General features: G+C 38.6%; 1 protein-coding gene across 1 annotated transcript in view; it reads left to right on the top strand.

The window, feature by feature from the left end:
- The first annotated feature begins 9,170 nt into the window (after positions 1-9,170).
- The window catches only part of Suz12 (SUZ12 polycomb repressive complex 2 subunit), a 36,600-nt gene continuing 18,243 nt past the window's right edge, over positions 9,171-27,527 (top strand). The window contains exons 1-6 of the mRNA XM_051179821.1: positions 9,171-9,622; positions 11,584-11,630; positions 11,718-11,782; positions 16,750-16,818; positions 24,001-24,050; positions 27,218-27,303. Of these exons, the coding sequence (XP_051035778.1) occupies positions 9,352-9,622; positions 11,584-11,630; positions 11,718-11,782; positions 16,750-16,818; positions 24,001-24,050; positions 27,218-27,303 (588 nt within the window). The 5' untranslated portion in view covers positions 9,171-9,351. The remainder of the gene's footprint in view (positions 9,623-11,583; positions 11,631-11,717; positions 11,783-16,749; positions 16,819-24,000; positions 24,051-27,217; positions 27,304-27,527) is intronic.

Raw genomic sequence — 27,527 nt, 5'->3', positions numbered from 1 at the left:
TTGGTTGTATTAACATGGTTTATGAGGAACAATGATCTAGTTCTATGGCTTTAATAATTCTCCAGTGTCGATGTGTAGGTAATACTCGGAGCGTCAGTGCTGAGGTAATTACATAATGAGTGTGAAAGGCACAAAGGTCTTTTGAGCACAGATAAGCACTAGAGCACCTGGAATGTTAAGCAAACTGGGTTGTTCCTTCCGGAGAAAAAAATGCTATCTGTTATCTGTCCAGAAGACTGGAGTGAATGTGCTTCCTAGCCTGGTGACCCTTGCACTATCTGTGTGGTCAGAGACTGAGGCGTTCAACCCTCCCCCAGACCCTTACTTTGACCCTCAAGGAGTTTATATGTGCTTGTGCTCATGGTATTGAGCTAATTATCACCAGAATGGCTTTTACCACATTGTGCTCTTTCTAAAATAAACCACTCAGAGTCAGAACTAAGTTGGACAAATACAGAGTACTGAACTATGTTGTACCTTCTTCTCTCTTGTCTCTCGTGGCTCATCACTCTGCTAGCCATGGAAGTCTCAAAGACCCCAGACATGAGAGCAGGATCCTCATGAGTGGTTAGATGACATTGTTGGAGGAGTATGTTTTTGTTTATGACAGTGGGCATGTTAGAAAACCAAGTTCAATTTTTCTTGTCCTACAGGCTTTTTAATTTGGGTTTTGAGGTTTTTTTTTGTTTTTTGTTTTTTTTTTGTTTTTTTTTTTTGTTTGTTTGTTTTTTTTGTCATTGTCATTGTTTTTCGAGACAGGGTTTCTCTGTGGCTTTGGAGCCTGTCCTGGAACTAGCTCTGTAGACCAAGCTGGACTCACAAAGATCCACCTGCTTCTGGCTCCGGAGTGCTGTGATTAAAGGTGTGTGCCAACAACACCCGGCAAGATTTTTTTTTTTAACCATGTGAGGCAAATCTTGTGTGACAGTTTCCTCCAAGACTGAAATAGTCTATCCTGCCAGGAAGCTCCTGAAACAGGAAGGTAAAGAACTCAAATAGCTTCCAGAACTTCCTGAAATTGACCAGATTCACTAGGCCCCTCCCTGCCAGAATAAGCAAGAACCAACTGAGAGTCCCTCTCAGAAGAAGTGAAGCTGAGCTTCAAAGAAGACACTCAGACAAGAGCTGCCTGGAAAACATTTAGACCAGTGAGGCACCTGGAAAAGACACTCCAAACTGTTGAGCTCCCAGCAGGCTGTGCAGTGTGGCAGTGTGCTCCAGGTTCCCAGCTATGAGACTGATGCTGGGTTGGGCTTTGGTGATGCATCTGTCTTTAAGTCATTTCTGCTCCTGTAAGTAACCCCTCACCCATATATATGTTTTTTCCAGGCGTGGTTTCTCTGTGTTGCTTTGGAGCCTGTTCTGGAACTTGATTTGTAGACCAGGCTGGCCTTGAACTCACAGATATCTGCCTGCCTCTGCCTCCTGACTGCTGGGATTAAAGGCTTGTGTGGCCACTACTGCCTGGCCCTCGCCCATTTTCTTGTAAGTAACCCCAATAGCACTCATTGATTCATCAAGTTTAACTTTGGTCTGTCATGGGACCCCTATCCAGGGTGAGTTGATGTGTGTTGCATTCCCCCAGGAAAGATTTTGTCACACAACAGCAGTGTAGCATGGAGACATGCATCCTGGATCTTGAGATTCTCAAGCAACGTCATGAATTGTCAGCTAAATGACTTACTACTCTTTATAAATTGTTCAGTCTGTATTATTCTGTTACAGCAGTCAAAACGACTAAGACACATACAGTGCTTCCCCTCCATCCATCAAGATTGAAGCAAACATTTAGTTTAGAAACAATTAAAATAGGACATGGTGGTGCAGTCCTTTAACCCCAGCACTTAGGAGGCAGAGGTAAGCAGACCTTAGGTTCCAGGCTAGCCTGGTTGACACAGCAAGTTCCAGGCCAGCCAGATCTACAGAATGAGATCTTGACATAAAAAAACAAACAAAACAGCAAAAACTTGGAAGTAATTATAACAAGATTAAATTTTTTTCTAGACAAGTACACATGAGAAATATAGATACTCCTTTGCTTATAGTATGGTTATATGCCCATGAGTTCATTGTAAGTTGAAAATACGTTCACCTGCAACCCTGCTTCAGAAAGCAAGGAGCTGTTAGTTCACTTTCCAATACAACCTGGCTTGCTTGCCCTTAATGTTGCCATATTAGCTCAGCAACACAGTGCACAGAAAAGTCATTTGTTTCCCATTGTGATCATGTAACATGTAAGGGAATGGGAAGCTGAAGCTGCCAGTCCATGACAAACTGTCACAGTTCATATCAGCAGCTTATAAATACAATAAAATTGAGGTCTAGGGACACAATGTGATTGGAGGAGTATTTGCTTGGCATTCACAAAGCCCTGGGTTCCATCCTCAATTCCACATAACCCAGGTATGGCAGCTCAAGCCCATAATCCCAGCACTGGAAGGGGGTAGTGTTGGGGGAGGGAGGAGTAAAGACAAGAGAATCAAACGTTCAGTTTTGAATACAACTATAGTTTGAGTTCAAGACCAGTCTGGGGTACACAAGATCCTGTCTCAAAAACAAATAAACAAAATTAACAATAGAACAACAATAAAAGCCAACAAGAGAACAATAAAAACCAAGACAAAAACCCAAAAGACTGGAGAGATGGCTCAGAGCATTTGGTTTCCTTCCAGAGTGTGGGGTTCCAAAGAAACCCAGGAGAAGTCTCAGTACCTGTGGCTCCAAAGCATTTCTCACCCTACCCCCTATCCTAAACCCCCCCCCAGCTTCTGATCATATATAAATCAGCCATTTTGGCTTTGAAAAGCCAAAATTCAACTTCCAAGTAAGGTTTCTATTGAATGCCTATTGCTTTCATATCATGGTAAAGTTTACAAATTGCAAGTTCAGGGGCTGAAGAGATGGCTCAGTGGTTAAGAGCACTAACTATTCTTCCAGAGGACCCAGGTTCAGTTCCTAGCATCCACATGGAAGCTCACAATTGTCTGTAATTCCATTTTCAGGAGATCGGCACCCGTGGTCAAAGTGCCAATGCACATAAAATCAACAGTTTTTTTCAAAATTGTGAGTTCAACTGCAAACAGGGATCAGGGCTGGGAAATAGGTTAGTTGTAGAGCCCTTGCCTACTTTATAAGGGAGGCACTGGATGGGAACCAGAGCACTACAAAACAAAAACATGAATCACAGCCTCCTTCAACCCACCCTATAATGGTATCACTGACAAGGTAGAAGGATCTTAAGCTCCAGGGCAGTGTGGGCTGCACAGAAAGTTTAAGACCATCTTGGGCTAAATAATAAGACTTGTCTCACAAAATGAAAGCCAAAGGCTGGGGATACAGTCCAGTTGGTATAGTGCTAGCCTAGCATGAAAGAGACTGGGGACTTACCCCAGCACCACATGAAAGAGGAGGGTCAGGAATTCAAGGTCACCTTCAGTCTGAACCAGTTGTTGGGCAATGGGGCATACATACTACTGTGTCTTTAAAGAAAAAAAGAAAAAGAAAACACAAAAGGCAAAATAGTATAAACCATAGGCCATCTCCATACAGAATACTTTTTTTCATTTACTGCTTACTATGAAACAAAATAATCAGTTTCCAGTGCTCTTGAATTTTGAGGTATATTCCAGAATTCACAATTCATATGCTCAGTGATCCTCACTAGCAGACTCTAGAAGACAAGTGTAATGAAATGGTGGAAAAAAGACATTTAGCAAGTAGAAGCATTCCCTTCAGATGATGCATAGAGATAAAAGCTAAACTGCTTTTTATTAAAGATTAGTTGGGCTACAGAACTTACCATAGTGTAGCTTAAGGTTCTCCCTGAGAACTTTCCTGAAACTGTGGGGTATCCCTGATGACAGCTTGGATCTGCTCCATTCAAGAAAACAAGGGCTGTTGAGCCCCCTTGTAACTGGGTTTATTTGCTTTTATCTTTATTTTTTTTTCTTTGTTTCTTTTTAGAGAGAGCCTTAAGTAGGCAAGGTCAGTCTTGAACTTCTGATCCTCCTGCCTCTGCCTCCTGAATGCTGGAATACAGGCACATTGACCTCCTCTCCTGGCTCTGTAACTTGGTCTAGTTCTTCCTTTTATAAGGGGTAGGAGGATTTGTTAATATGAAGTTTACTTATGTATGTGTTATTACAGAATATATATATATATATATATATATATATATATATATATATACATATATATGTATTTTTTTTCCAAGACATGGTTTCTGTGTAGCCCTGGCTATCCTGGAATTTGCTTTGTAGAACAGGCTAGCCTCAAACTCAGAGATTCACCTGTCTTTGCTTCTGGAGTGCTGGGATAAAAGGCATGTGCCACCACTGCCCTCATTACTGTTTATGGCTGCTATATGGATAGGATGTTCAACAAATATCAATCCACTTTACTTTTAAAATTAAAACGTAAAACAACTTATGATACAGTTTTTAAAAAAAGAGCATAATAGCTGTTTCCATACACAGGGCTCTCAAAATCCAAGTGTAGATAGTTCTAATTTGGCTCAGGTGGCTTATTTTTCCCCTGGTTATTAGTGTCAAGTTTCTTCTTGTCCCTGGGGTTCTAACTATGGCTTGCTACCACCCTTATTATTTCTAGTTAACTCTAGATACACACACACAAACACACATCAGTGGTTTATTATGAAAACCTCATAATACATAGCAAATATCCCATGGTTCTTATGTTTTTCTTTCCTAGACAAAGGAAACAAAAATGATTTAACATTTGGTTTTAAGTTTCAAGTAAGATGAATGAAACTACTTTCTTCCCACCACCACCTGTTAAGCAGGTTGTCCTATTTTTATCTTGGGGCGTTTTTATTTCTGTTTTATTTGAAAGTTGAATTATATTTCTCTCAAAATTACCATAAAACATAACTAATTTACTCAAAGCATGACCAATATTCTTGATGCAATGTTTGTAGGCTTATTTTAATAATTTCAGCCCTTGACTTTAAAGTGACATGGGTAGATGGAGGATAGAAAGACATTGTACATGTTTTAAGAAACAAAAAGCAGATTTTTAGCGGACAGCAATGGCACCAGCCTTTAATCCCTGCAGTCAGGAGCCAGAGGTAGGAGGAGCTCTGTGTGTTTGAGGCCAGCCTGGCTTACAGTGTGAGTTCCTGGACAGCTAAAGATACACAGAGAAATCCTGTCTTGAAAAACCAAAACCAACCAACCAAACAAGACTGGGTTTGATATCTTGGTTAATTTTAGAAAATGTACAGATACTTTTGACTGACTTGGTATCAGGGGTAATTTTTACTACCTTCTGGACCTAACAGTGATAGGCACAGCATCTTGTAAGACTCTGATATTTTATCATATGCTGCTCAAGAGTGCGGCTTCTGGGGATAGACTGTCTGGATTAGCATGTCAGCCCCAGGGATGTTAAGATGGCTCAACAGGTAAAGGTGCTTATATACAAGCCTGACTACCTGAGTCATATTCTCAGGAGCCATGTAGAAGGACAGAACCAAGTCCTGCAAGTCGTCTTTGACACTGCCCACAACCCCATGTAAGTATAATAAAAAAAAAAGAAGTCTCTGTTTCCACTACTGATTATGTCAAGTTTATTTTTCCTTATCAATGAAGTGGATATAATAATACTGTCTTAGATGGCTATCAGAATATTGAATGAGCAAGAATATTAAAAACTTAATATATTGCCTGGAACATGATAAGCACTCAACTGTTATAATTTGCAATTGTGGACTGGTGACTATCCTTAGTGGCATTCACTGAGTTAGCCCTTATATATGCCAGACCCTGTGGCAGAAATCAGCCCTATCCAAGGGTTTATTGCAGAACAGAATAAAAAAGATTTGCTAGCTGATCATGGTGGCTCAGATCTGGAACCCCAAGACAATGGAGGTTGAGTCAAGAGTACTGTATGCATTGTGGACCAGCCTGAGCTACAGAGTAAGATCCTGTCTCAAAACTAAAGATTACTGCTGTACCTCACAGATGTTTGCTTTGTTTTGATGCTGGAACTTGAACTCAGGGGCTTTCTAAAAACATGCTCTAGCATGGAGCTAGCCTCCATCCAGTTCATCATTAAGTTGAAAATAATTCAGTTCGTGAGTTTGGATGAGGGGATAAAGAGTCTTTATTTACCCTACTATCTAAGTGAAATTTAATCAATTATTAATATGAGCAGATAAATTACAGTGATATTAGTCATTTCTATGGCTTTGTTACCAAGAGAAATGACAGCATTTTCTTTTTCTTTCTTTTTCTTTTTTTCTTTTTTTTTTTTGAGACAGGGTTTTTCTGTGTAGCTTTGGCTGTCCTGAAACTTGATCTGTAGACCAGGCTGGCCTGGAACTCACAGAGATCCACCTACCTCTGCCTCCTAAGTGTTAGGATTAAAGGCATGTGCCACCACTGCCTGGCTAATAATAGCTGTTTCTATACTGCTTTATATAGTTCTCTCAGTAATTCAAAATGCAACTTAACCTTATCAATGTTTTGTTTTGATAGACTGTCCTATGACTAAATCTTATATAAAACACAGAACTGAATTCATAAAGAAACATTTAAATACAACTGTATCATTTTGCTGTTTTGGTATTAATATTTTATAATCTGTTTTATACACATGTGTTTTTATGAAGTCTTCATTAGACCACCAAAGATCCATGGCATAAAAATGTCAAAAGCCAAGCATAGAAGTCTACACAAAGCAAGATACAGACATTAATGAGAGAGAACAATGGGAAGAAATACAAACATTATGTTTTGGTAAGAAAAAATAGGTTACCCTCTTTTGAAAGGAATTTTAAAAATAGGCTAATTTTATTTTGATTGTAAAAAGCACATAGTAAATGGTATTGAAGTCATAAATCAGAGAGCCACTTAATAAACAAGTCATTTCACCTCCCTTGGCCTGTTTTGTCAGTTGTAAAATGAAAATAATGCCAGTGTCATAGGATCATTATGAAAAGTGAGTTAGTACCCATAAAAACATTGATAACTGCAAGTGACAACACGATTACTATTCTCTCCTCACAGGCACATCTGGTCATGTGCTGGAAATGTAAAAGAAATGGAGTATGACCTTTGACTTTTAGTAGTTTACATTCAAGCACAGATATGGCATGAAGGAAAAAACAAACATAACATTTAGAAAGCAATCCAAATTCATTATTTGGAAGGGGAATCGAACATCGTATCATTGACTGTCAGTCGGCATCACAAATCTCAAAAAGCACTTACATCCCAAGGAACAAGTTGAACCACAGTCAAGAGAAGCCTAGAGGTGGTCTGCAAATGCTTTGCCTATCTGATTAAGATGTAACTAAAATAACCCCTTGGTTAATTCCAATTTGTCTGAAGTCACTCAGTATTTTAGCATTCTATATACACTCTAGATAAAGAATGTCAAAGTGAGAACCTGTCAGTAGTGCCTTTCTCACAGCACACACGGCTTTTTCTTGATCAAGGTTGGCTAGCTCAGCTGTGTAACATCCCATCAATGCCTGATACCACCATTTCCTTTAAGGATACTCCAAATCCCTCAGGTCCATTTCTCTTTTCATCAAAGATTCATGATAATCTTTCACTGGTTATTTGACTGTATCTGTCCCTTCATACTTTCCTCCCCTACAAGAGAACCCTGACAAATGATGAAGAGGGAGCATTTTGACAGCTATATTGATGGCTAGTTACATTAGCAGTCTAGTTTGTAACTTGATATTTTGGGATTTGCTTAGAGTGATTTAATTATCCAGACTCTGACTGAATTTCCAAATACTATATAAAGCAAAAAATGGGCAGATAAAACTTCAGGAATCTCAGTGGGATGGCATTAATCAGAGATGTACTTCAGAAATCTAAAGAAATAAATCTCTATACCTATTTTGCAGGGGAAATATTTTTAAATACATAGACTAGTATAAAAAGATCTGAGTGCATTCTAAAGTTTTGTCTGAGTATAAAACATAGGCTGGGGCTGGACATATGGCTATGCACTTAAGAGCCCTGGATGCTTTCAGAAGAGGTAGTAGGTTCGATTACCTGCACCTACCTGGAGACTTAAAACAACCATCTGCGACTGTTGGCCTGCAATGGTAAAGATTTACATGAAGGCACACGCATACACACAAAATGTATATTTTTTCATGTAAAAATTTTGCCTGTTTACTTTGTCCAACTTGAAATTCGTTCCGGGTATTACCACAACCGTAAGCCAATTTGTAGTAAAAGACTTGGTCGGGCCTGTACATCCATCTTTTCAAGCAAGACGCCCAGAACGCGGACTCCCTCACCAGCTTTTGACAGTACAATGAGTAGAGTCTCAAGAAGTGTCCCTACTTCGAATAACCCATTCCTCTTGGAGGACAAAATTAGTATCTACTTTGCTCTCATCACGTTCAGAACCACAATTTTAGTCTTAATTGGGAAGGATCCTGAAGCCTCACAGCACCTTAAAAGAAAAAAGAAAAAAAAAGTCTTATTTCTTTTGAGACACGCCCGCCACAAAACAGATCGCTTGCTTTCGTGTATCGAGCCCATTCACAGCCGACAACGGCCGCCCAGACAACCCTGGGTCTGCGCTCGTGAATTTCGGCCATGGGTGGCTCGGGGCACGTGGCGGCGAGGGGACAGGAGAGCGGGTTTCCTCCCGCGTCCGCTGAGGAGAGGCTGTGCGCACACATCCACCCCGGGGCAGGCCACTTCCTAAGACCACACAGTCTCGGGATCCGCAGAGGATCTCAGCTCCTTTCAAAGGCCCCTTCGCCGTCAGTTTCTCAGACACCCGCCTCTCTTCAGGGGTCCTCTCCCCCCTGGGGGCGGTGACTGACAACGCTCTCCAGGCGAGAAACGGCTCTCTAATCCGCTCTCGGGTCCCCCTCTGCCCACAATGCACCGGGACCAGCAGGAAGGCCGCTCCGACCCCTAATTTTCCCGCGAATTCAGTTCAAAGAGGCGGCCGGGCCCGCGGTCGGCAGCGCGCACGGGCCAACCAAGCCGCGCCTCCGCGAGAAGCGCCTCCGTGTGACTGACGGGGGGATCTGCGGACCAACGGGCTGGGCGGCCGGGCGGCGCGCGCTCCCGTCGGCCAATCAGAGCGCCGGGCGGGGAAGTGGGAGGAGCCAGGCCAGGGTAGGGTGAGCGGCCTCCGAAGCGGAGCGGGGCTCGGAGGAGACACTTTTTTTTTTTTCCTCCCTCCTTCCCTCCTCTCCTCCTCCCTTCCCTTCCCCTCTCCTCCCCTCTCTCCTCCTTCCCCCCTCGGTCCGCCGGAGCCTGCTGGGGCGAGCGGTTGGTGTAGCAGGCGCTCACTCTCCGGGGCCGCCCGGCGGGTAGCTGGCGGGGGGAGGAGGCAGGAACCGCGATGGCGCCTCAGAAGCACGGCGGTGGGGGAGGGGGCGGCTCGGGGCCCAGCGCGGGGTCCGGGGGAGGCGGCTTCGGGGGTTCGGCGGCGGCGGCGGCGGCGGCGGCTTCGGGCGGCAAATCCGGCGGCGGGGGCTGTGGAGGCGGCGGCAGTTACTCGGCCTCCTCCTCGTCCTCGGCGGCGGCGGCGGGGGCCGCGGTGTTACCGGTGAAGAAGCCGAAAATGGAGCACGTCCAGGCTGACCACGAGCTTTTCCTCCAGGCCTTTGAGAGTGAGTGTGAGAGGCTTCGAGAGAACGAACGCCCCTCTTGAGCGTTCGGGGCACGGGGCACGCCGGGCTTTGGGAGAGTGCACTTGGTTTGGGAGTGGAGGGAGGAATCGAGGGGGACGTCCCGGCTCCTGGGATCCGAGCCCGGGGCCGGTCCTTGACTCCCGGAAGGTTCGCCCCGGGGCCCCACGTTCAGAGCAGCCTTTTTTAGGTGAGGACGTGACGATTGAACTGAATGCAGACACATCCCGAGACGAGTTCGTGTTTCCTTTTATGCCTTCCCTACTCTACAAGTACCGGGGTTCCAGTTGTAGGTTTCGGGGAACAAGATGCATCCTGTGTGGGCATGAGCGTAGTAAAGCCGAGGAAATTGTCATTGGTCTGAAATGCCTTCGCACCCACTTGGGCTGCGTGTTAGTTAACACGGCACCATTTGAAACCCTAAGCCTTTCAAACCTATCCTCCCATTTTATGGATACGTAGACTGAGACAGAAGGGACAAGCGTCTTCTCCGGGGACAACCTCGGAACTGTGTCTTAATTCCAGAACATTATCTTATCTCAATTTTCTGTTTTAAAAGATGAGTGGAGGACGAAACTATGACTTACTCGGAAAGGGGAGCAGTGTCTGGAAACAAACAATAGAATTTATAAACAACATTATGACTACAAGTAAAATTGCTACTTAATAGATATTCTATCCTGATTGCTTTGCTTTGCTTTTGTGTAGATACTGTTATCTGGGTAGTCTTCTAGCTAAGTCTTTCACGGCAACTTGAATAAACTTAGCTTTACCCTCGACTGTCTTTATTTACAATATTACCGTGGCATATGTTACGGACATGGTATCGTCTGTGCTTGGAAAGACGTTTTACATTGTTTAATACTCTTCTCATTAGCGCTTCATAAAATTCTAATTAGAATGTAATACAAATAATTTCGGTTTTTATTGACAAATATTGAACCTGTTTCAAAGATCATTCTTTTGCTTAATAAACTTTTACAAAAATCTGAGAAGCTTTTAAGTGGAGACGGAACTTTAGAACAGTTACAAAAACAAACACGCTTGTTTGTGCCTCTTCTAAAATATCTCCTTTTAGTTTAATTTGAAACTAAAACTAAACTGGAAATTAAGTGGAAATTTAAAACTTTCTAAATGTTATGAGGAAATAAGTCCTCTGGGAAGATTTTAACTACTTGTTTTCAGATGACTCCACCTGGGAGAAGTTATTAAGAGTTAGATCTTATTTTTTTTTCCCTAATACTGATTTCAGTTTCTGGATGTTTTAAGTTCTTAATATAGTTATTAATTTAGGTACTCATAATTAGGTTAATATTCCTTACAGAAATGTGTTCTAGTAGCTTACTAATATTGAAATGGGGGTATGAAGCTATATTTTCAACTTTAACCTAAGTCTTTTATAAAAATTTAAAATTTAAGCATTAAAAATATTGTGAGAGCCTATCAATTATGAGTTTAAAATATAGTGAATTTTATATACTGATTCTGATCATATCGGTATTAGAATGTTTGGGAAGAGTTTTATTTGATCGTGGCTAGTTACTACAAGTTTTTGTAATGGCTAGTTAGAATGAAATTTTCATCTTTTTTGACATTAGTTTTTATAGGATAGAGATAGTTTTCAGAAGGATAAATAAGTAATCAAATGAATTTACTGTTCTTTGTTTCTGCACAGTAATGGTGGCCACTTTCAAAAGGATTAGTTTGAAATTGTAGATTATATCTAGGGAGAGAGGGTGACATGGGGAGGGAAGAGGATTTTGTGACTATGTTGCTGAATGATCTTAAGTGCTTACTAATTTTCTGGATATAAACATGTAGTACATTATTTCTACACAGTAGATTGTTGTGTATGGTTAGAGTGTGGGTTCCAGGGGCTGGGTTGATGGTTTACTGACAAATTGATTAAAAATAATGTTTGGATTTTGTTTCCTATTAACCAGAACCAACACAGATCTATAGATTTCTTCGAACACGAAATCTTATAGCAGTAAGTAGTCAATGAAATTCACCAATATTAATATTATTTCATTTTTATAACTTCATTTGTAATTTTAATACTTTTAATTTTTTATAGCCAATATTTTTGCACAGAACTCTTACTTACATGTCTCATCGAAACTCCAGAACAAACATCAAAAGGTACATTTTATGAATCTTATTTCAAACTGATCAAACTACTAGGAAGTTTACTCTTAGAGTTGGTGACAGATTCTCAGGAGAGAATTCTTCAAAGTTTTGTCTTAAAAGTTCTAGTTAAATATTATAAAAATTCAAAGAGCAACTAGTTGCTCTTTTTTGTTAGTATAGTTTGTCACTAGTTTTTTTTTACTGACATATATTTTTAGTCTGCTGTTATCTTCAAGTTTGGTTGTTAGGACTTAAATTGATTTCTAAAGGTCTCAGGGTAAATGTCTTTGATACTTCAGAAGTCAGGTTTCTTGGTTCATGTGCAAGATTTACTTACTGAGCATATCAAAGTGAACAACTTTGAATTGAACAGTAAGATCTTCCATTAAACTTGGTAGTATCAATATAGTATTACTGTTTGTCTGTTGAGTCAAGTTCTTGCTAGGTAGACATGATAACTTGCTATATAACCTAGACTGGGCCCAAACTTGTGACTGTTCTGACTCAGCCTTCATCCCAGTATTGGGATTATAGGTGTGAGCCACCATGCCTATCTATTTCAGTAGTCCTGACTTAAAAAAGCTATTAAGCTACTTCAGTACATTAGAAACTAAACTAGTCTCAAAAACTAGAAAGAAAAGGGGGTTAGATAGACAGACAGACAAACTAAACTGCCTGGGAGAATCTTTGGTACTATAAAGGCATCACATTTCCAGGGCAAGATAGAGTTTTGTAAATGCATCAGAGTTTATTATGAATAATTGAAATGTAAGATGGTCTTTTGGCAATTGGAGAGAGCTTGGGGAAATAGTAATTAATTGCATTTAATAGGTAAAAGTTGCTAATACTCCAATAACTAGGAAAAAGATCACAAATTAGGCAACAGAATTAGATTATCTACTTTTTGTCTTGTCTATCGCATTATTGATCTATGCCAATATTCACCAAACTTTTTCTGTTAAAGGAATAGTGAATATTTTAGGGTCTTTTGGCCAGAAGACAAAATCAAGAATGTTATCTAGGTATTTAATATAAAGATAAAAGTGTTTATAAATGTTCTATTAATGAAATTGTATATATAAAGGTTCAATGTACTCTGTTTTGCAATATAAGCCTACTAGAGAGAAATGTAGAGTCCTTTTTGTGTTGCAGAGTAAAGAATAGTTTACTTAATGATAAGAATTCACAGGCTGTTTGTATCATCAGGTCAGCTAGTCACCTTTATCTTCAAAGACCATTCTTGGCTTGTGGGTTTATACAAAAACAGTAAGCCAGATTTGGCTTGTGGTCTGTAGTTACTTGATTACTTGATTCATTCCATAGAACTTTGTGAATTTAACTTTTTTTTAACTAAAGTTTTAAAATATAGTTAGTTATTCTAGGGTATGACCAGATTTTGATTTTAAAAATAATAAAGTTTTTGAAAACTAAATTTGGATTAATTTATAAGTAGATTGCATATGCATCATTTTCATGATATTTGCATATTAGATAATCTTCTCGTTGGGATATATTATATGCCAGTAAAGACAGTATAAAAAGTTTGGTTGTGCTGGACATGGTAGCATATGCCTTTAATCCTAGGACTTGGAATAGCAGAGGCAGGTTGGTCTCTGTGAGTTCAAGGCAAGCCTGGTCTACATAACAAGTTCCAGGACATCCAGAACTATCTAATAGGACTCATGTCTCAAAAACAAAGCAAAATTTTGGTAATAGAAATGGGTTTTCTGATTATTTCCCTTTGGTCTGTCTTTGGGGGATTTTGAAGCAAATTTACTAACCTAGAAACAAATCTCATTTAGATTATTTCCTCACAAAACAACATAGGGATTACTTAATTCTCTTGTTATATCTGACTTTAGGAGTTTAGGAATAGGACCTTTAGATGTATGGTCTTTGCCATCAGTGAGTTTGAAGGTTTATGTTCCATAATAAATATCTACATTTGCATTTACGTATAATATGTACTATTAGTATAACAGTATTTTGTGGGGAAGACACTGTTGGGAACTGAACCCAGGATTTTAGGCATGCTAGACAAATGCTGTCATCACTTAGCTACCCCCTTGCCCTCATATTACTCCCTTTGAAGTCATACCATTGGTTATATTAATTCTAGTGTATTTGTTAGACTCAGACTTTAGTCTTACTTCATAGATGATTTTAAGTTTTTATTTAAATACGGTAAACTTACCTTACTATGATATAATAGGATTAACGATGAAGTGAACACTTTTGTTTGTTTATTCATTTATTTATTCATTTAGGGAAATTATTTCGTAGTGTATCCCAAGCTGAGCTGGAAGTTGTAATCCTCCTGCCTCAGATTCCAAGGTACTATGATAACAGGCATGCAGTTACACATCTAACTCAGAAAAGATCTTTTTATTTCATCTGTTTTATTAGATACCTTTAAGTTATTCTGAATCTTTCCAGTGTCGTCTCCCTAAGTTTGTGTACTTTTAATCATTCTATTTATCGGTGACCTTATGGTACCTTTTTGTTAATCTCAGCTCTGCTGTGGTATTGCTTTTCTAAGAAATGCTTGGAATTGGAGAGGTGCTATTTTTCTGTGATTGCTTCCTTTTTCCCTACAAAAGGCTGGATTGTCCTTATGATCTTAACTATTTCAAACAGTTGCTTCTGTTGAGTTATATTGGATTCTTCTACATGAAATTCAAATGTTGGAAGAAATGCTTGGGTTTTTGAGTCTTATCTTTCTGCAGAAAAAATTAAAAATTTTTCTTAGTTATAAAGTTACTGTTCTTAAATGTTTCCAGTAAATGAAGAAAAAAGAACCTTGAATATTTGTATTGAACAGTTCTTTATAATTAGTCTAAAAGAGTCCTTCAGTTTTCTTATTTGTAGGTTCTCTTATTTGAAAATTGAAAATACACTGGTTTTTCTAAACGGCTAGGCTCTATGATAAAACTTGAAAAATTTTTTTTTTTTTTTGTTAACCTAGGGATAAAGAGATTTAAAAAAATCTTTCATTAATGGAGGATATTTTTGTTTGCCTAAAATATAGATACTTAATACTGTTCTGTCAATATTTTACTGTAATGCATCCTTATTAGCACTTTCCGGGAGATACTTTTATTAGAGTAACTGAGTATTTGGCGTGACACAGTGGCACATGTTTGTAATATCAGGTATTGAAGGAAACAGAAAAGAGTATCTTAAGTTTTAGGCTACTTGTCAAAAGCTTATTTGGGGGGATGGCTGTATTTAAATATTAAACCTTATGTTTGTAGTTTCTATTACCTACACACAAGTATTAAGAAACTGCTTCTGAGGGACTGCAGAAATGGCTCAGAGGTTAAGAGCCCTGGCTACCCTTCCAGACGACTTGAGTACAATTCCCTGCAACCACATGGTGGCTACAGTCATCTATAATAGGATCTAATGGCCTCTTCTGCCTGATGCCCTCTTTCATGCAGGAATAATGCAGATAGAGTAACATATACATTAAATACATAAATAAATCTTTGGTTTTTTGAGACAGGGTTTCTCTAACAGCCCTGGCTGTCTTGGAACTCTCACTTTGTAGACTGGGCTGACCTCAAACTTACAGAGATCCACCTGCCTCTGCCTGCTGAGTGCTGGGATTAAAGGCATGAACCACCACTTTCCAGCAATAAATAAATCTTTAAAAAAAGCCATAACTATTTGTGGATTACATTAAGTTTTTTCAAGTCCTAATTTTGAAAATATCTCTGTATAAAGAGACACATTTGTTTCTGATAAATTGCATGGAACTACATTTTTAATTTCTGTCTCTAGAACATAGCTCATTTTGAGAACTAAGGTGAGGCATATTTTATAATCCATTCAACTTTCATTACTTTGGAAGATTTTATTTTTTGTGTGACAGTTTGTTTTCTCTTAAGCAGGTTAAGCAAGGTATAGTGGGGTATGCCTGTAATCAAGTTCCCAAGACTCTAAGGCAGAGGGATGGCCTTGTGTTTGAGGCTATCTTGAGCTTACTTAATTAGTGTTAGGACAGCCAAAGCTGTATTTAACACGACTCTTACCAAGAGTCAAAAGTGTTAAGTTAAAGATGAATACATAATTTTATGATTGAATGGTATGTGCCCTAACCTAATTGTTACTGGTTTTTGTTGTTGTTAAGCTTTTTGGTGTGGCATATCAGCTGAAAATTTGCCAGTAACCCTTTGAGGATGTTTCATGACTGTCAGTTATATTTTATAGTCTGGTGTGATGGCTCATACTATAATCCTAGGATTTGAGCAGCTGAGGTAGGAGGATTTGTCCTGAGTTTACGTCTAGCTTGGACTACAGAGTGAAACATTATATTAAAAAAGATGTAAAAAGAATAACCATGGTGCTGGTATGTATTTATTGGGTTGCTCCATAGGTACTGAATGTTCTATCAGGGCGTGGTGGCACACACCTTTAGTCCTAGCATTGGCAGGCAGAGACAGACAGATCACTTCAGTTCAGGGCTAACCGGGTCTACCAAGCAAGTTTCAGGATAGCCAGGGCTACATAACAGAGAAAAACCCTGTCTCTGAAAGCAAAAAAGAAGGCTGTTCCAAAACTGCTTACTTTGCATTTGTTTGGCTCACCTTGATAGGTGCTTAAATACCTAATAAGATTAAGGTCTTATGAGAAAGCTATATACTTAATGAAAAGTAATTACTCCCCTTCAGGGACTTACAGCTTATTAAGAAGTAAAATACTTAAGAGAGAATTTACATGTAGGAGACTTTAAAAATAAGTAAAATTAAATGCCATGGGTGCAGGAGTTTTCATGAAAAATAACATTTACAGTTGAACTTGAAGGAGTGTCTACTGTATTATAACAAACTATTGTCTCAATAGCATGTGTATTGTTATGAACTAGCCATCTAGTTTATCTTGAAATAATCAAAACTGAATTTCTATTTTGCTTATTACAGTATAATTTTGTATTTTCCCCAGTTGAAGTGATTATTATGCTTATCTGTTTCTTACAGGAAAACATTTAAAGTTGATGATATGTTATCAAAAGTAGAGAAAATGAAAGGAGAGCAAGAATCTCATAGGTAAGATAATCTGTCAGTTTACCTTAAGGGATATAATTGAGGAAAGAGGGACAATTAAAGTGACCATTTCCTAGTGATCGCCTCAAGATTGTTAGGAGTTAAAAAAAAAAAAAAAAAATCTTAGAATCAGTTGTTCTAGGTACATGTATGAGTCAGGAATTAATTTATGAAGCATCTCTGGCAGAGATTCCTCAATACTGTTTGACCATCTCTAATGTTGGAAACTGTTTTCTAGGACATAAATCATTGTTTATCTCTTACCAATTTCTGGAATTTTCAAATCAACTTCTTTAACTTGGGCATTATGTCTTAATCCTACCTCATCTACGGAGGAGTGGCATCTAGAATTTATAGTATATGTATTTTGTGGTAGGTGTTTGACAGCATTGTATTTCCTCTAAGTTGGTGGCTCTCAGTATTCCTAAAGCTGTAACCCTTTAATACAGTTCCTCATATTGTGGTGACCTTCAATCATAAAATTATTTTTGTTGCTACTCCATAACTGTAATTTTACTACCACTAAGATTTATTTTTGGGACAGGGTTTTTTTTTTTTTTTTTGTAGTGCTGGATGTTCTGGAATTCAATCTGTAGGTGAGCCTCTCTTCAAACTCAAAGTAATTTGTCTGTCTCTGCCTCCTGAGTTCTGGGATTAAAGGTGTGCATCATCACCTGGCCCAGCTATGAATCTTTTTTGGGGTGGGGTGGGGTGGGGTTGAGACAGGGTTTCTCTGACTTTTTGGCTGTCCTGGAACTAGCTCTTGTAGACCAGGCTGATCTCGAACTCACAGAGGTCTGCCTGCCTTTTCCTCCTGAGTGCAGGGACTAAAGGCGTGTGCCACCACCACCCAGCCCGGCTATGAATCTTAATGTAAAATCTGTGTCTTCCAATGGTTTTAGGTGATCCCTGTGAAAGGGTCGAAACCCTCTGGTTGAGAATTGCTGCTCTTAAGTAATTATCCTTAAATGTGAGAGAAGGACCCCCTTTTATTCTTCTCCTTATTTATCTTAGTACAGAATATTCATTATTTTATCTGGGAATGGTGACAAATGCTTTTAATCCAACAACTGGAGAGGCAGGGCCAGGTGAATCTGAGTTCCAGGACAGCCAGGGCTGTTATAAAGAGAAACCCTGAAAACAAAACAAAGAGAAACCCTGTCTCAAAAAACCAAAAATGGAAACCTCATTGTTCCTTTTGAATATTCCAGGAACTAAGATGCTGTTTATTTATTAACTACTTGTAGGGAGAATGTAGAAACTGGAAATTCTGGATAACTCCATCCACCGATCCCTCAACTTCTATGTTGGAGATTGAATACGGATTTTTGTGAATGTTATCCAAGTGTTGTAACTAGTTATATATTCTCTCCCTTTTAAAAACCTTTATATAGAAAATTGTGGCAGTGTATTTTCTTTTTTTCTCAAAGGTTTTGTTGTGGAGAAGGGGTCTAGCTTTAAACTCATGACCCTCCTGAATTAGCCTCCCAAGTATAGAACAGGCATGTGTCATTTACTATCTTTCCAATCAAGATAGGATATTGTCCTTAATATTTCTAGTGTTGTGATAAAACACCATGACCCCAAAGCATCTTGGGAAGGAAGGGGATTATTTTAGCTTGGTTCCATCATAGTCCATCATTTAAGAAAATCAGAGTAGGAAATTAAGAAGTGAAGGAACCTGAAAGCGGGACTGAAGCAGAAGCCTTGGAAGAATGCTGTTTATTGGTTTGCTCCCCAAGGCTTGCTTAGCTTGCTTTCATTCAGGACCACCAGCCCAAGGGTGCTACCATCCATAGTGAGCTGGGACCTCCCACATAATCATCAATTAAAAAAAAAATGCCCTATAAGTAAACCTTCTGGGGACTTTTCTGGATTGAGGTTCCTCCTTCCCTTCCCTCTTCACCCCTTCCCTGCTCTCCGCTCCTTTCCCCTCCCCAAGAATGTATTGTAAGGAAGGTATATGAACTAGTCAGTTTTTTCTGATCAGTTGCTCTCTGATAAGTTTCTTTTAACTCAGTGGTTTGAACTGCAATTCATAGAAACATCAATAGATTATATAAAATACTTTTTTTAATTCTCTATTTTCAACTTGACATCAATTCTTCAGTATCTTAAATACTATAGCTATATAAATCTTGTTTTATCTTTTGAGGTGCTCTTAACTATAACCCTGAGTGGCCTAGAATGCTTTTATGGTTTTTTTTTGTTTTGTTTTTTTTTTTAAATCAGGCTGTTCTTGAACTCATAGGTTCACTTGCCTCTGCTTCCTGAGAGCTGGAATTAAAGCATGTGCTACCACGCCTGCCTTGCTATATAAAGTTCTTGGAATTCCTCAGAACAGGTCCTACAGACATGTATACATACCTGTACCACGTAAACACTCAAAATTAAGAAGAGCCAAAGTTGTCTAATAAGCTTTAAGGCATAACTCTGAACCCCAGTTCTAAATTAAAGTGTGTGCCTGGCTTTGTATGAGGGTGTATAGATAAGGACCCAGGTCCTCATGCCTGCATGTTAGCCAAGCCATCTCAGTCTCTTGACCACAATTTTGAAAGAGAAATTTTAGATCTTTAAGATCCAGTTGGGTACAGCGAATTTAAGCCTCCCCTAGGTTTATATATCGTCTCAATGTTGTTACCTAAGGTACTAAGATAATTTGAGAAAGTTTTTCAAGTTTCTCCTCACACTCCCCAGTAGTGTTATTTCAGTGCACTTCTAATCTCAGATTAAGTCTTATTGTAGTGTTAATTTATTACACAGGGTTATGGAAAGTATCTTAGCAGCATGTGATGGGACTAAAGGCGCGCATCACCACTGCCTGGCTTGAAGTAGAACTTTTATTAGTTGTTTTTTGTAGTTATTTTGTTTTGTTTGCCTTGCTGGGAAATTAACCCAGGGCTTTGTGCTTGCTAAGTTAAGCTCTAACTTTTAAGAGATATCTTTAGTTCTAAAGGGTCTTTTATCACTGTTTTTGTTAAAACCTAAGCTTTAGAGTTACTTATCTTTCCTTTGTAAACATCCCTTTTGGTAAGCATTTAACCCTAACCCCATCCAGCATGGTTGAATGAAAGAAAAGAACTGATTCCTAAAAATTGTCCTATGACCTCTGACCTTGTCACATGCATCATGTATGTACCCACACACAAACACAGAATAAGTTAATGTGTAAAAGAGAAGTAGCTACCTTTGCACAGTATAGATGCTAGCATACAAACTATTCCGTTTGTTTGTTTCTGGTTTTGAGACAGGGTTCTCTGTGTAACTGTCCTGAAACTCTATAGACCAGGCTGGCCAAGGTATTTGGGTTTTGGTGTTTTTGTTACTTTTGTTTTTAAGACAGAGTTTTTTCTTTATAACAGCCCTGGCTGTACTGGAACTTGGTTTGTAGATGAGGCTAGTTTTAAAATCAGAGATCCACCTGCCTCTGCCTCCCCAGTGCTGGAACTAAAGACATGTTCTACTACACCCAGCTGGATAAATAGCAATTCTGTGCCCCCTGTCCCCTCCAGGATTTCCCCATGTGGCTGGCCTGGAAATGGCTGTGTAGACTAAACTGGGTTAGAGTTCAAAAAGATCTACCCACCTCTGCCTCCTGAGTACACTGGGATTAATATTGTAAACCATGCTGGCCCTAATCCTTAGGTTTTACCTTAGTCATCTAATTCTGTCTAGCCTGAAATGAAATAATGCTTGACTAACCTTACATGTTTTTCTTCTTTCTTATTATCTGATCCAGCTTCAAATGTGGGTACAGTAAATGTAAGGGGAGAGGAAAGGGAAAGAAAATGTTCTTTGGAAGACATCTGTGGTTGACATGGTAGTAGTATATACCTGTAATCACAGCTTAGGGAAGTGAAGGCAGAAAGGCCTTTGGCTGCATAGTGAGTTAAGGACCGCCTAGGAGACTCTAGATATTTAGGTTATTTACTTATTAGTGTGTGCACACATGCACAAGTGGAGATCAGAGGACAATTTGTAGGAGTCATTTTTCTCTACCTTATGGGTCCCAGGGATCAAACTCCGGTCACCAGACTTGATGGCAAATGCCCTTACCTAAATCGCTATCATGCTAGCCCTAAGGTTCCTTTTTTGTTTGTTTTTGTTTTTTTTTTGTTTGTTTGTTTGTTTGTTTTTTGTTTTTGAGACAGAGTTTCTTTGTCTAGCCCTGACTGTCCTGGAACTCTCTTTGTAGACCAGGCTGGCTTTGAACTCACAGAGATTTGCCTGTCTCTGCCTCCCAAGTGCTGGGACTGAAGGCATGTGTGACTACATCCAGCAGAAAAATGCAAAAGTCTTAGTTTCAATTTCTTACATTGTTTGTGAATGATAAATTTATAGTAGTAACTCTAGTTTGCAGAGCATTTTTTGAATGGTACTGTTTAAAATTGTTTTCTAGGGCCAGGTGTGCTGGTGCACGTGGCCGGCTTGAGTCATCTTGCCTGGTTCCCAGGAAAGCAATATAATTAGTACTCTTAGCACTACAGTGTAATAAGCTACAATCCCTAACTGTAAAGCCTACCACCCTAAGAGAACACTTTGACCTTGGAGTTTACCCACACACACAAACTTGATTCTTTAAAGGGAGAGGAGCCAGACAAGATGGCCCATTTGCTAGAGTACTTGCTACCTAAGCCTGGCCCCATGAGTTCAGTCCTTGAAAATAGGGTCTTCTAGGGTAGCAGTATATATTCTTTCTGGTTTTTTTGAGACGGTTTCTGTTTGTAACAGCCCAGATGTCCTGGAACTCGCTCTGTAACTAGGATGGCCTAGAACTCAGAGATCTGCCTGCCTCTGCTTCCCCAGTGTTGGGATCAAAAATGTACATCACCACTGCTACATTATATACTCTTAATCAACTCCTGTGTTCTGTGTCCTCTCCCATCTGCAGTCCAGTGGATTATCATTTGTTTGTTTTGTTGATTCTGAGCTGAGTAGTTGAGACTATCTCAAAAGGGAAGGGAAGGGGGAAAGAGATAATAAACACAGAAAGCAGAAATAGAACTCCAAAACAAGACTTAGAGGAACACTGTATAATGGCTTTGCCATTGGGCTCTGTTTTTGTTTTCCTTTTTTTTGTAATGCTAATGGTTGCCCTTGTTTATATTTGTATACCACTTGCATACCTAAAGAGGAAGACCAAAGAAAGTGTTGGAGTTCCTGGAACTGAAATTACTGATAGTTGAGGGCCAACTTGATACTTCAGTTATGGTTGTTGCTCTAATATATGTGAGATAAGGAGAAGACATTTATTTTGGCTTATGGTCTTAGAAGTGTTGGTCCATTTGGGCGGTAAACACATACTGATAGTAGAGTCCATTTTTTGTCAGCTAGGAAGTAGAGGAACAACATATAGGACAGGGCCTACTTATAACAAGCAGGCCCTACCTCCCAAAAAATGTGTTCATAATTGTGAATCTGTTTATTAGGTCCCAGTCTTCATTAGCTACTGTGGAAATGTCATCCCATCCATATCTTAGCCAAGTATGTTTTTCTAGTCTTAGAATTCCAACCATCATTCATCGTAGACTTTACTGAGCTTTGTTGCTCTATTTACTTTAGTTCTCTGTAAAAACACCTTGTTCTTGCCCTGCGTAATGGTGAACCTCTAATCCCAGCACTCAGGAGGCAGAGGCAGGCAGATCTTTGTGAGTTCAAGTCCAGCCTGGTCTACAGAGCTAGTTCCAGGACAGGCTCCAAAGCCACAGAGAAACCCTGTCTCGAAAAACCAAAAACAAAACAAAATAAAAACAAAAACAAAAAAACCCTTGCTCTTGTCTGCCATCTTTTCTCTTTAGTCCTCTATAATCCTGGTTCTTTGTCACCACAGAATCTGCAACAAATGTTTGTTATCTTTTGCTGTTTGAGTATATTAGAAAAACTTGTTGATGTTTTAATAATTTTCCTGTTAGCAATTTTTTCATGCTTTGTTGTTTTCTAAGATAGGGTTTCTCTGTGTAGCTCTGGCTGTCCTGGAACTCTTAAGACTAGGCTAGCCTAAATGCTGTGATTAAAGGTGTGTGCTACTACCTCCTGGCTTGCTTCCTTTCCTTATTGTAGATCTTCTAACTCTTATATGAAAACAGCATATTAAAAAAGTAGATTATATGGGGCTGGAGAGATGATGGTTCAGTGGTTAGGAGCAATGGCTACTCTTCCAGAATTCCCTGATTCAATTCCCAGCACCTACAAGACAGCTCACAACTGTCTGTAACTCCAGTTCCAGGGAATCTGACACCTTCATACCAATGCATGTAAAATAAAGTTAAATTAAAAAAAAATAAATATACATTTACAGAAAATTTGTGATTTTGTGTTTCACTCTTTTTTTTTTCCTCTTGAGACAGGATTTCTCTGTGGATTTGGAGGCTGTCCTGGAACTAGCTCTTATAGACTAGGCTGGTCTTGAACTCACAGAGATCTGCCTCCCGAGTGCTGGGACTAAAGGCCTGTGCCACCAACACCTGGCTTGTGTTTCACTCTTAATTGTAGTAAAGTAATGGCTCCACATAATCTGTAAGGATACATGAATTTGCATTGCTTTAATGTATTTGAAGGCCTGGGGATATAACTCAGAGGTAGTGCATTGCCTAACATGGGAAGTCCTAGCACCATGGGGAAAATACTAAATACTAATACATCCATTCAGATTCCATTGTCAAATATGTCTTTTTTTTTTAATATTGAATGATAGGAAACCTTCCCCTTTATAGCAAAGACAATAACACACTGTGGTTATGGAACATCATTTGGTAATCTGCTCTTTTTTGGCCTTATTCTTTGGGTGTTTTTACTTGTATTTTTGTCAGTTGTGAGTGAACAGAGTTGGTTATAGTTGTTTTGATTTTTGTTTTTTGAGATAGGTTTTTACCATATGGCTTAGGTTGTCCTTGGTCTGGATAGTTAACATCTTTGTTGAGTGCAGAGATTACAGAAATTGTACTAACCTCTGTGTGTGTGTGTGTGTGGGGGGTTGTAGACCTTGTTTTGGTCGTTAGAGTTAGGAGAGGCACATTGAGTTCTGAGCCTCAGTAGTTAGGAGTGAAAAAAATCAGATGTTCACAAATTACCTGGAATATTTTGCTCTCGGTATTTTAAGGTCTGTTCTATATTTATTACAGAATATTAAAGTGATAAGTTTTTGTTTTATTTATATTAAAGTGATTAACTTTTTGTTTTATTTAGCTTGTCTGCTCATTTGCAACTTACATTTACCGGTTTCTTCCACAAAAATGGTAAGTATTGCAATGGAAAAGTTATTTATTCTGAATTCTTTGTGTTTAATTTTTTGTTTTATTTTTTGCAAATTGTCATTTGTTTGGAATTTCTTGGTTTTATTTTTTTTTGTGTGTGTGTGTACTGGGTATTAAACTCTGTCCCTCTCAAACAAAGCAATCGTGTTACCACTGAGCTATACTCATAGCCCTGTAATGGTGCTTTTCAATGTTAAGCTTAAAATGTTATGATTAAAAAATTTTAAATAGTTACCTCACGAGTTCAAGAGGCCAAGCATCATCGTATGACCCATTTACATAGATGTTTTGAGTTGGTGCTATGTCATTGGTTGTTTTGGTTTGGTTTTGATGTTTCAAATAGAACAAAAAGCAGCTGAAATAACCACTATTACTAATGAGATATTATTAGAATGTCACTTAGTACCAAGAAAATATGTAGTATTTTGTGCTCCATTTCAGTGTTTCAGTGAATACTAAAAGCATGTTGGGAAACTTGCATTGTTTTAAAAATGGAGAAGGATCAAGAGTGGTAAGGGCCTGGTATGGTGGTGCATGCATGTAGGAGGCAGAGAGGTCTCTGTGATTTCAAAGCCAACCTGGTCTAAATAGTGAGTTACAGGACAGCCAGTGAGACCCTGACTCAAAAAAAAAAAAAAAAAAAAAAAAAAAAACCAAAACCCAAAACAAAACAAAAAAACACACACACACAAAATAAAAAACAGCCCCCCCCCCAAAATATGAACAGGGAATTATTGAGATAGCTCAGCAGATAAACATTTGACCAAACCTAATGGCCTGAGTTTGATCTCCAGAACTCACATGGTAGAGGAGAGAACAGACTCCCATAAATTGTCCTCTATCTCTATATTCACACATGCCTATACCAAAATACACACATTCGAAATAATTATTGATTGTAAAAAGAATAGACAATGCCTGTCCATCTTGTTTATGTGTCCTCTTACTCAGTGGAATAAAATTTTTACCAGAAAAAAGCTAAGTTTTTCTTGGAATAGTTCAGTAAGCAACAAAGAACGTTTAAGGGTTTGAGGAGTAGAGAGTAAGTAGTGTAGTGATTGCCTAGCACAGGTAAGGTCCTGTGTTCTGTCTGCAGCCCTGCAACAACAGACAGATGAGGGTGATAATAAAATAGTGTGGTTACTTCTTGGTAAGTGATTCATGGTTTTTATATTAGAAACTTAAAATCTGGTCATAGAGTTTTAAGCTTTGCTTTAAGATCTGACCTGTTTTGTATTTGGAGGTAACCCAAATAACAATTTCTATTTTTTTTCTCGTAAATAATTTATGTACAATTCCTTTTTAATCACACATATGAACTCATATTTTAACTTTATGGATTCATTTAGCTCTGTTTCCAGGGACTTGTTTAAAACATACATATATTGATACTTAAATGGTATCTTTGTGAAACGTGATTAAAAAAAATTTTCCTTGGCAAGTACAATGGCAAGAATTTTGAGGGAATTAAGAATTTGTTTTGAAAAAACAAACAAACCAAAACACTTAAACCAGAATTGTGAAACCAGCTTCAAGGTTCCTAACAAAGCTGCATGTGGTAGCACATGCTTTTGTATGTAACTCCAGCACCTAGGATACCTAGGCCAGAGGATTGATAGTTGGGCAAGATCCATGTCAGCTTGCCTGTTTCAGACAAACAAAATGTCCAAAATAGCAGAAATTACTTGAGAGATCTGAGAATAAATTTACATACCTCGTTAGGGCTCCATTCTCATGGTAAGCACTGTTTTGATAATCTTTCTGTTTTGGACACTGGTTGATTTTTGCCATCTAAAAATATTTTCATTGTGGCTGGGTGGTGGTGGTGCATGCCTTTAATCCCAGCACTTAGTTGGCAGAGGCAGGGGGATCTCTGAGTTCAAGACCAGCTTGGTCTACAAAGTGAATTCCAGGATAGACTCCAAGGCTATACAGAGAAACCCTGTCTTGAAAAACAAAAACAAAAAATTTCATTGTGATTATAATTTTCAGAAAGACTGATTCAGCCATCTTCCCAGTATATGCTGCATAAAATGATTGATGTGCATTTGTTTTGTTTTAGTGCTTTCTGTTACTGATTTTATTTGGATTGGGTGCTAGATATCAAACCCACAGTCTTCAGCATACTAGGGAAGCAATCTAGCCCTGATCAGTGCCCATAAACCTAAGAAGGTTGATTTTTATGTAGGAAAAGAAGTTACCTAAAAATCTTAAGAAGGGGAAAAATTGTTTGCAATATATATAGGTATATTAATGATCCATTAATAGTTCTATATATTTATTGAAGTTTAGTATTTAAAATTTGTAGGCTTGAACTATTAATAACTTCAGAATTTTAAAGATCAGTAAGTAATAGACAGTACTTTAGAGCCATGGCTTGCAAAAATTGTTTCTGTTTAATCATAAAGTGTAGAGTGATACTCAAAACTACAACTTGTTAAGTTTTGTAAGCCAAAGCAACGCTAAGTAGTAATAATAGCTAAAGTTTTGCTATTGTTATTTAGAAAGTTTCTTTTCTCTCTCTCTTTTCTTTTTGATACAAGGTCTTATTATGTAGACCAGGCTGGCCTCACACTCACAGAGATCCACCTGCCTCTACCTCCCAAGTGCTGGGAATACAGATGTGTACCACTTTGTCCCACTAAATAAATTATCTAGTAATAGATTTTGGGAGAAGGAAAAAGCATTGAAAATTTTTTGGTGTAGTCCTCTAGAACTATTTTACTCAAGCTTCCTATCAAAAAGTTTTGCCTACATTGTCACTTTTGACAAATAAGTTTTTTGTATCATCATAAATGTTAAATTTTCAAGAGAAAATAATAAATATATATCTAAAATGTTAAATTTTCTAATGAGAAGTAAATAGATGAAGTGTAAATTGAAACAACTGAGCCATCATACTCAAAAGAGAAAAATCTTAGTCTATAGGTAGATACATATATTTGTCTTATGAAAGTTTTATTTATCTTTAAAAAAAGAGTGCTACAAGTCTGGAACTGAATTGGGAAAAAAATACAAAAAATAAAGCTTGTGATATGTTTTCATTACAGGAAGTCTTTTGAGAGTCTTAAATTAGGAAAATATTTTTCATTCTTTTTTTTCCTCATATATATTAAAAAGATTTTTAAGACATTGGTTTTTCTATTTAGATAAACCATCACAAAACTCAGAAAATGAACAAAATTCTGTTACCCTGGAAGTCCTGCTTGTGAAAGTTTGCCACAAAAAAAGAAAGGTAATGTATAAAATACGAGTAGATGAAGTAGGATAATCTTTAATTGATTATCTTTAATCTACTATGATTACTAGCCAGTTATCTCAGAAATGAGTACCATATTGAGGCTGGGCATGGTAACACAATAACACAATGGGCCTTTAGTCCCAGCAGTTGGGAGGCAGGAGCAAGCCAGGTAGGTCTGCATAGTGAGTTCCAGGCCTGCCAGAGCTATATAGGGAGAA

The sequence above is a fragment of the Phodopus roborovskii genome, unplaced genomic scaffold (genome assembly GCF_943737965.1).
Source record: "Phodopus roborovskii unplaced genomic scaffold, PHOROB, whole genome shotgun sequence".
Classification (NCBI taxonomy): Eukaryota; Metazoa; Chordata; class Mammalia; order Rodentia; family Cricetidae; genus Phodopus; species Phodopus roborovskii.
The sequence above is the reverse complement of the archived record's forward strand: the minus strand, read 5'-3'. Positions and strand labels throughout refer to the sequence as shown.